The sequence below is a fragment of the Raphanus sativus genome, chromosome 9 (genome assembly GCF_000801105.2).
Source record: "Raphanus sativus cultivar WK10039 chromosome 9, ASM80110v3, whole genome shotgun sequence".
NCBI lineage: Eukaryota > Viridiplantae > Streptophyta > Magnoliopsida > Brassicales > Brassicaceae > Raphanus > Raphanus sativus.
In genome coordinates this window covers 29666300-29677022 of record NC_079519.1, presented here as the reverse complement: position 1 = coordinate 29677022, position 10723 = coordinate 29666300, and the positions used below count along the sequence as shown (strand labels likewise).

At 32.5% G+C, this 10723-nt stretch overlaps 1 protein-coding gene across 1 annotated transcript; it reads left to right on the top strand.

Annotated features, from left to right (window-relative positions):
- The first annotated feature begins 4678 nt into the window (after nucleotides 1-4678).
- LOC130499507 (uncharacterized) lies at nucleotides 4679-5182 on the top strand. The gene has a single exon (XM_056993637.1). The coding sequence runs from the start codon at nucleotides 4737-4739 to the stop codon at nucleotides 5055-5057; it is 321 nt and encodes a 106-aa protein (XP_056849617.1). The 5' UTR covers nucleotides 4679-4736; the 3' UTR covers nucleotides 5058-5182.
- The last annotated feature ends 5541 nt before the right edge of the window (nucleotides 5183-10723 follow it).

The following is a 10723-nucleotide window of genomic DNA, read 5'->3' as shown; positions in this document are numbered from 1 at the left end:
TTCGAATCTACATTCCTCTCTACCTGTTTAAATAGTATTATGAGTGTTTTAACCTTTAAGTTTAAACTAGATCTTGACCCGCCCGACCGGGTATTTATTTTATGTTTTTATTTTTTAATATTAATTGATGTATTTGTAATATTTAAATATAAATTTAGATTAAAATTAATCTTTGCAGTTATAATAAAAATTAAAATTAAAATTTTAATAAAACATTCTGATATAAAATTTAATTTTCCTAATTAAAATAATATAGAGGTGGGTCTTAATTTTTTCAATTCAAAAATTTTAACATCCCTCAAAAACAAAGAAATAAATTTATAAATACATAAAATATACTAATATATTGGGAATTATAATTTCTATTAAAATATTTTTTTAAAAAAAAATAATGTTGAGCTGTTTTTGTTTATTTTTAGAGCTTGACCCGTAATCGTATAAATATTTTGCTTTCACTTTTAAATTTTTCTCTGTACTAATAGTATACTATATACATATATGTAAATTAAAATGTATTACATAATTGTTATATAACATTTTAAAATATAATAATTTTATTTATTACTTTAAAATAATTATATTTTGTTATTTAATATTTTATTATATCACAGTGTATCATATCAATAAATCTTATATTTATAACTAAATGGACTTATATTATGAAAGCATTATGCTAATAATATATGAATTAACTATTTTATATTTTATTATATGTTGTATAAATTGATTATGATGTGTGATTTTTTATTTTATTATTTATTACTAATAAATATAAAAAATATTTATTAAGTTAATAAGAAATATATTAGAAAATCTATTTTGTTTAAGATTTTATTAAAGAAATCTATTATTTAAATTAAAAAAGACATTAAATGCTTAAATCTATTATTATTTAAATTAGGAAAGGACAAACATACTTAAATATAGCTTCATTTAATAACTCAATGGTATGATAATGTAAATAAGTAGTAAATCTTAGGGTAAATCAATATTTGTACTTCTCTTTTAATAATATAGATTAGTTCAACAGAGAACTATAACTGAATCTGGGTTCCTTCTTTGGCAAGCAATTGACACCGGTTAGGTAACAAGTGTATTTTACACATTCAGAGATATATCTTTTTCTCCTGGACAAGAAATGAGAAACGCATCCTTTGATTTCTCGCTTTGGTTCCTATTCAATCGATTAGAAGCTCCTCCGTAATGGAGTACTGTTGTAGCATATTCGAAGTAGGCTAGTTTAGCCTCTTGGTATGAATACTCACCAATTTGACTCAGATTAATACGTTTTTCTTATTTCATTTGTTTAGTTATCGTTGGTCACTGCTCACCAGGATGCAGTTTAGAAAGTAAGTCTATAAAAAGGAACATAACATGGATTACTAGCTCTGATAACGATCCTAACCACATGACTGTAAACAAGCTATAACTGGAACTTTTGCATTTGCCGCTGAGGAGGCAGATGGGAAGAAACACCCCTGATTGAAGGGCTCCTCACAAAACCAGCAACAAAGGACTAGTTCCTTTATATCTTGGTGATGCGTTCATGTTTCTTAATGGATTGTGGCGTTGGTTAGCTCTGAATCCGTGTGGTTCTGCTTCGTTAGCATAGTCGTGTTGTTGGCTTGTGCAGCATAGACAGGAAGAGATCCTTTTGCCGCTCGTATTGTTCACAGGTATGTTTATCCCCGAATTGCCTAAAGCCTTTAGCCTGTGGAGACTGTTCTGATCAGGTGGAAGTCCACGAGCAGCATTTGCTAGCTGTTCCATCTCCTGCATCTGCAGTTTCCCTGTTTTCATTTGATATGGATAACTCTTCAATGCCTCTGCAGATGTTCGTAATTCGGTTTTGCCGCTTAAAAAAATGGTCGAACGTCCGTCTAATTTGTAATCCCTGGGATTTAGTTATTGGCATATTAGGTTTTACCATTTAATAAAAAAAATTGAATTTCAAAAACTTAATTGAGTTTATTAAATTTCTATCTATTTAAACGCAAAAATCATAATAAAATTGTAATGTGGAAAATTTTAAAAATCCATTATTGAACATTAAAAACTTTGTTGTGTTTTGCTAGAAGTACATTAAAAAATTTTAATGTACCAATTATCAAAGCTTTCCCGTTGAAATTCATTTATGGATCGTGGTTAATTGGTTAACTGTATAAAACTTATATCAAATGGATATACAGTTGATACTAATTTTTTTGTACAGTTGATACTAAGAGATATACTTTAGTTGGAAATTTGCTGTATGGATAATTTAGAAAATCATGTGATAATGATAAAATTCTAAATAATTCCTGCAAACGATATTACTATAAGATTTGCGTTTGCGCGACAAACACCTTGACACACCATTGGACAACTTGGCCGAAAGCCCTTTTTATTTGGTCATGCAATACATGTTTTCAAGTGAGTTTCTCTCCACTATCCCGCATCCACTCAAACTCACAATTATGTTTTATATTACAAAACCTATCTAGAAAATAATATCACACTATAAGATATATAATGATGTATATAACATGTGTAGATCTATCAACCAAGTTAGCCATCTTAAAATATTTTAAATATATATTTTTAAAGTTGTAAAACATGACGAAGTTATTCACTTTGGCATTGTTCACGTTTGGACGACTAAGAACTAAAAAACCCACCAAATTGTATTAAATGAGAGGCAACATAATGGGTTGTTGGATTATAAAATCATCTTAACTCTTAATAAGAGCCACAACCATTTTAAAACAATATATTTTAATTTTGTGTTATTGATACTTTTATAACGTTTCATGCGCCACTATGTGCGTATGAAACACTTAATGGATGATGCTTATCAGCTTATATAATAAACGTTGAGACTTTCTGCCGTTCTTGACAATTTAAGCCTCTAGAATTGGGACTGCTTTTGTAGAATATGGACCGATCGACGTGACTTTGCAAAATTTCATTTTAACCGTTGGTCCTCTCTCCTATCGATTACTCATTTTCCGCACGCCATTGACAATAAAGATTCCCACTATTTTCATCGTCAATTATTTTCTAATCTCACATCATATTTCCTAATCTCACATCATATTTCCTATAGCCAAATCTTAATAATCTAACTAAGAGGAAAAGGATTAATGATTTTTTTTTAAATAGTTATTGGATGATGTGATATCAGTTATCACCGTGTCAAGCCACCTTAAAAAATAAAAAGAGGCTTTTTATGCGAAACTCAAAATATTATCATCATTATCGCATTTTGTGTCAATAGTCACATTTAGTAGTTTACATCCTTCGTAAATGGTTCGTTATCTTTTTGGTTAAAGTACATATCATCGGTTTGATGATGAGATGAATCAGATCCACCATCTGCTATGTGTATATTTGGCTAGATGTTTCCTTTTCACTTTTATTTTTCAAGGTTTTTACAACGTACTTCTTACGTTATTACTTAAAGGATCAAGAGTGGGAATAAGAGAGTTTGCTACGTATTTACCACTATATGGAAATTCAATAAGATGCTATTTATAGGAGAAATACATCTTTCTTTGATATAAGTTTCTTTCTTCAAATTATCACAACGTATGGGCTTGCTCTCCCGTCTTCATCGATTCCTAATAAACTGTATATTTAATATGCAAAATAGATAGTTGAACAGTATTGATTAGTTACTTAAATTCCTAAATCATATGCTTTCCTCAAATGTTATGACAAGTATATATTTACACGACATGATAGGACCAAACAACCGATAAAGCGACAACTGATTTTTTTTTTTGACATCGAAAAGCGACAACTGATTAGATTTCTTAAAATCCGAAATATGAATAATAGAGTCGAAAAGACGTTGACAAAAACAAAAAAATTGGTAACACTGGTGAACCACTTGTTTTAAATGAAGAGAGTATAGCTAATTAAGTAATCAAAAAAGTAGTTGGAGCGTTGGCTTTTGTGGAAGTGAAATACTTAAAACTTACGTGACATTCAACGACGGGCTACTTTGGAAGGCTACGTTCCATGACCTTCAAGTCGCTAATCACACTACACATCATAACCTGTTAACGTACATTTAATTTTCTAGCAATAACATATACGAATATATTCAATATCTTCCACCAATAGTGTTGGCTGATATAAAAACAAAACTATTCTAAAAGAACAAAACAGATAAACTCATTAGAATCAGTGATAATGATATATGACTCATAGGGCATACTCATTACGTTTCACAAATATAAAATTTTGGGAATTTTTTTTTTCCGTTTCAAAAATATATAAGTTCTGTGTTTGTAATACAATTTAAAGATTATTTCATTTATTTTATCTATATTAATTAAGATAATTACTATAAAAGCAAATTATTTTTTAATAATTATGGTATTAGAAAAATGTTATTTTTGATATTATGAGTTCATTTTTAAAGTGTGGAAAAACCTAAAATTTCCATATTCATGAAACGGAAAGATTAGTTAAAAAGTGGCATACATGTATAATCTCCTTTATGAGTCACGACCGTTGACCTGCACCACAAGAGACCAATTTTCTCTTTTTTTTTTTTTTTTGTCACTAGAGACCAATTCTCTAACCCCAACCAATACAACACAACACAGAACCTCCTTAGCAGTAAAGACGAAAGTACCCTCACCTATGTCCAATATAAATAAACCCACTCGATCGCATGTCAAACATACCCAATAATATATTCTCAAAACTGATAGACAATTCCAACAGCTTTATAGAAATTAAAAGACATGGGAGGTTCAAGAACAGCCTCTTCAGACATCACTGCTTGGTGTTCTGCTGTTGTGTTGTTGTCTCTAATACTTCTGTTATCCGTTCGAGAGAACAACGCTTCTAATGATTCGGTCAGAGGGTTTCAATTCTCAGAGAAACCTTGTGAAGAGATTTACGTCGTCGGAGAGGGAGAAACGCTTCACACCATCGGAGATAAATGCGGCGACCCGTTTATTGTGGAGCGAAACCCGCATATCCATGACCCGGATGATGTCTTTCCCGGTCTTGTTCTCAGGATCGCACCTTTTTACTTCTCTAGAAAAGTTGAAAATATTTGAAAAACGTTTCTTCTTTTCTTGTAGATTTGTCTAAAGCATACTCTTCCCTCTGTCTGTATGTATTTATGTATATACTAAAGGAGTTTTAAAGCAAATACAGAGATCTGGACGAAACAGAGCAAAAATAGAGTATACCATCATGTTATTAGGACTTACATGATCATTTAGAAATGATTTAGGTGAAAATGATATTAGTGATCATTGTCGGGTTTCAAAAAAAAAAAAGTGTTTCAAAAAAAAAAAAGATCATTTTCGGGCTTTGGATTGTAAAATACAACAAAAAGAAAGTCGCAGTTTTTATTTTGTCAACTGGTTTAGGTTAATCGGCGGGTGGTTATTATCTTCAACATGGCCAAGCAATTAGATTTATTCGGTTCCGAGTAAGCTTCTGGTCATCGATTTATTTCGGTTAAGTGAATCGAATTGTTTTATGGGTTTGTAGGAGCCGAGGCTGCCGAGCCCATTAAGAAACCTTGGGATGGACTTTTTTCTTTCAATTGACTGTAATATAAAAACAAAACCCAAAATAATTTTGAATGGTAAAATCAGAAAGCGTTTTTGTGTTCATGAGATGTTTTTCTTAAGTCACTTGGGCTTGAAAATGTGTGTAGTTCTTTTGTTTCTTGATATTTCTAGAACAAAGAAATATTGGATACAATGATATATCGATCCGTTCCTTATAAGATGTTATCAGCTCTCAAGGGCAAAATCTCTTGAAGAAGTTATGATGAAATAGGTTGTAAAACGAAACCATGAGCATAGGATGTCTCATGACGTAGCTTAAATGGAACATGAGCAGCAACAACACTGATAGACAGAAGCAAATCACCTCCACAACACCGTATAGAGAAAGAATTGTAAGAATGAGATTTGGCTCTTCATAAAAGCATATATCAAGATATCATATTCTTATCGAAACGATACGTTTTAATTAGTCGTATGGATATTCATGGAATAAGCCCTTGAAAAAGGATATGTCATTATCAATTGTTATTCCAAAATTTCCACTTTCACAATCACATGATTCTTCATATATTGATTGTCAAGGAAAACAAAATTCATTCTAGTACTCGCTACACATGAAACCATGAATAGGTTACATGTTTGTGTGTGTGAATGATGCTTCATTAGTAAAAAAAATACCTTCGAACCTTGGTTGGTTTAAATATACCTCCCCTTGAATGGCTTCATCACGAAGCAACATAGTGATAGACATGAGAAGCATCATCATCAAAAGGCAACACTTCGAGAAAAGGAAAATGGGGATGGATATCCATGGAATAACCCATCAAAGCATCTCTTCTATTCTCTTAATCACTTATATATAATATTCGGAGCCCATGAGTCCATATGTAACCAAGCAACCATCTCTCATAGCACAAAAAGAAGAAGAAAGAAGTCAAAATGGAGGATGAGAAAGTTAACAATAAGAGGAGCAGTAATAGGGCATCTTTCTATTGGCACGAGACAGTGAGATATGTGCTCTTTTCGTGTGTGTGTTCATGGCTACTTGGCTCTGTCACTTGCCAAAGGAGAGTTGCCCTGTCACTGCTTCCGCTTAAATACTATCTGCAAAACTTTTTTTTTACATGTCCAAGAACTCAGATTAATAGATGCAGCGAGTAAGTTTTCTACGAGTAAGTACAAAAGCATACAGAAAGAGAAAGGCTATGGAACTTCTCCTAATCTTGATTAGTGAGGTTTTTAAAAGTATAGTAAATATGTATATTGATTGATTGTTACAGATGGTTGGCCTCCAGCTACATATATGTGAGTCACTCTCCCTATTTTAGTGGCACATTGCATATTTCACATAAATATTCCTTTTAATCAACGATCTAAAACCATTATTCTCTTTTTTTTTTTGAATGAATGTTAAATTTTATTCATCAAAAAGCCTTATTACAACTAGTGCAAACTGTTTTTCTTGAGTAACAAGCAACCAAGCTAAAAAAACACAAAACTAAAGGAAACCAACTCAAACACTACTACAAGGAAAAACACTTCAAGAGTTCTATCCCACCAAGAATCCCTCAAACTCCCCCTAATGATGCCATGAGATTCTCCTCATTAAAACCATCATTAGAGAAAACCCAAATGGGACAAAACTCTAATGATGGAAAAAGAGTAAGAAAACTCATAGCAAGGAGAGCTTAAGACCTTGATTCAAACCAGAAAATAAGAACACCCTCCATACCCTTACTTCTATTCTTCTCAATCAAACTCAGCTTGTTCCTAATACTCTTCTCCACCAGCTTCTTAAGAATTGTCACAGGCGTGGCTCTCTCTCCATGATTTATTTTGTTTCTTTCCCTCCAAATAGCATAGAGACATGCTTGAAATGCATATCTGATACAGAAAGACCACTTCCTCCCCTTATCATCTTGACACAGCAACGGAACGATGCTCGACCAGTCGTTAGAGTAGGAACTCCGAAGAAGACCATAAGAAAGATATTCCCAGAGCTGTGAAGAATAGGAACATCCAAAGAAAATATGATTTCTAGACTCAGGCGAAGCATTGCAGAGCACACAAGTTGCATCCACATTAGGATCCCAAACAGAAACTCTATCCATAGTCGATAACCTGTTCAGCATAGCAAGCCAGGACATGAATGCAAATTTCGGAGTGGCCATTGGAAACCATACACATTTGATCCAATCACATCTTGCAAAATTCCTCCGAGTCAACAGCCACGTCTCCTGCGTCAAAAAACTTGTTTTGAATCCTGATCTCCTCTTCCAAAGATAAACATCCTCCACATTCTCATTCAGCTTCTCCTTAACTTTATTTATCTCTTCTTCAATAGAGTTGAGGATATCAGTACGGTGCCTTCTCCTCCTTCTATGACTCAAACAAGCATCCTCTACGGTGGCCTCTCTCTTAACTCCCAGATCAATTAAACCTCTGTCTCCTAAAAGATCAAACAACACGCCAAGATCCGACCAATTATCAAACCAAAACGAGACATGTCTTCCATTTCCTATCCTCTGCTTAATAAAAAGCTTCGCTGTCTCTCTAAGTTTCAAAAGCTTCTTCCACATCCAAGATCCCACTTGAGTTTTCTCACTCATCTCCCAAAAACTCTTTCTCTTCAATAGATAAACTCTTATCCATCTCCCCCATAGAGACTCTCCTGATAACAACCTCCATATAATTTTTAAACCATAAACCATGTTCACTTCTTTAAGAGCCCTAATACCCAGACCACCTTCATTATATTGCTTGCAAACATCATGCCAAGCTACTTTAGCACCAGAGGATTTAAGAGCTGGACCCGACCATAGAAAAGAAGCACACAGCCTTTCAACTTCTTTCATACATTGGCTTGGAAGTCTGAACACTGATGCCCAAAAGTTTACAATACTCATCAAGACGGCCTTAATCAACTGCAAACGACCTGCAAAAGACAGAAACCTACAAGTCCAAGTACCAATCTTGTTTCTGATTTTCTCCAACAGAGGCATATAATGTTGCTTTCTCATCCCTTGAGTCATAAGAGGAAGACCCAGATTAATAAACAGTAATAAATATATTCAGACAGCATGCGTCCATTATCTACTCCATCAATGCTCAAGTTCCAAGAGTAAAACCCCCCTCTTGCGTCGGATATCAATTAATGTTCATATAATTGATTCACTCAACACTAAAGCTCACCTCTCTACTCAAGATATCCATCGGGGGATGGGTTCACTTCCTCCAATTCTCTGTTTGGTTGAAAATTGGTTCAAAAATGATCTTTGGTATGTAATATGGGCTGTATTTAGATACTTTGGGCAAGACCCAAACCACTAAAGCTTGACTGGGTTTATATATCTCTCATGCAATTCAATAGAAAGCCTTTGTTCTAGAAAAGGACTGTAGCAAAAACTCCAGATTTTTTATAAACTAACAGCATAAATACCCAAACTAGAAAGCAGAAACTAAATTGACGAAAAATATTATTTAATTCTCCACGTGCGTAATTCAGTAAGGAACAGTTGTCGAACAGGTTAACCCAACAAGTACACGACACGTGCGACGCACCGACACTGTACGATGATGTAGATGGCCATTTTGATACTGATTCTTTTTGGCGTGCTCCATCCTTTCAATACTGTTCTTCCTTTTCTTACTGTCCTAAGATCAATAATTAAAAGAGGCTAAAATGTACTAATTTTTAAAAACAAGAACCATTGAGATAGTGGTTGAACAAAAAAAAACAATTGAGATAGTGACAAATCGCAGCTATGTAGTTCCTAGGCGTCTTCTGTTTATGATCAGTTCATTAGAAACTCGTCACAATGCTCACACAGTCACACCATGGTCAGGATATCAATTTCATTTCAATATTTAATGAGAATATCTCAAGGTATTGTAAAATTTATCATGTATAAGTTAACGCCTTTGGATTAAGTTTGTATAAAGATTTCAATTGCGTTCTTCTCTACATCGATGTGCTGTTTCTTTTGTATACATATTTATCTTTTTGTGACTTCCTGTATTTTACATTGAATCTGAGACTATACATGTTTATGTTTGGTACATTCTTAAAAATCTGCACCCCATTAAACCCAAAAAAGAAGAGGTAACTCAACCACTTTAACTAGTGTCTTTAGAGTAAACTAAAAGAATTTTGTACCAATTATCCATTATTGTAGGGGTCCTGCAACACTAAAAACCATAGCAGGGCCGATTCAGAGGGGAAGCCACCCAAACCATCGATTGAGGCATCCAATTTAAAAGGGCATATTTCAAATTAATTTTTTATTAATGTTTATAAATAAAGAAAATTTATAAAGTTTTTTACTTAATATAATACTAACATTTTTAGTTATAATAATTTGAAATCATAATGTTTAAACTTGAAAACTTCAAAATGATATGCATTAAGAAATAATTGATGATAATATGTTTACAAGACTAAAATTTTATGAGAATCAATATCAAAAAATTACAAAGCCTAAAAAAGTATTTTTTTTGTTGAAAAATAGAAGATTGTTATCAAACACATAAATTGCTTAATGTGTATTGCTAACTATTTTAATATCGAATATCATAGCTAAACATTTGCTGAGATTAAAATTGATATATATATTTATTTGTGGTTTACTATATTACACATGAGATTAGATGGATTAATTAAGACTGATATGATTAAAGATTTATTAAATTAGTAGATGATTTTGCAAGAAAAATGCAATTATATTTTTAGTTTGTTTATTGTTTTTAATAAAATTTTGATGTGATTTGATTGTTTTATGAAAGATTTAGTTATTTTATATTAATATTTATAATTTTAGATAAAATATTAAAAGGCATAATTTAAAAGTTGGATTAGGGTAGTATAAAATGTTGGACCGGCACTGAACCATAGGAATAAAAAACTTATGTTCAAAGATGCTGCAAGCAAGTCTTGTATACTTTGAAGAGAATGGCATTGGTTTTGGATTTTCCTATAACAAGCAAACCTAGTAGAAGTAATCTAATTTACTAAGGTTTTTAACAGATGGAATTGCTATTTGTCTAGGCTAGAATGCTCATGCAAGAAATTAAATATGCAAGAAACCTTAGAAGCTAGCACATCAAAAAAAGGAATCGTATATATGCTTCATATATTTTCACTCGTCCTTCATTTCTAAGTGCTTTGTTCTCTAGTAACCATGACATATATAGTAAGTGTTCAA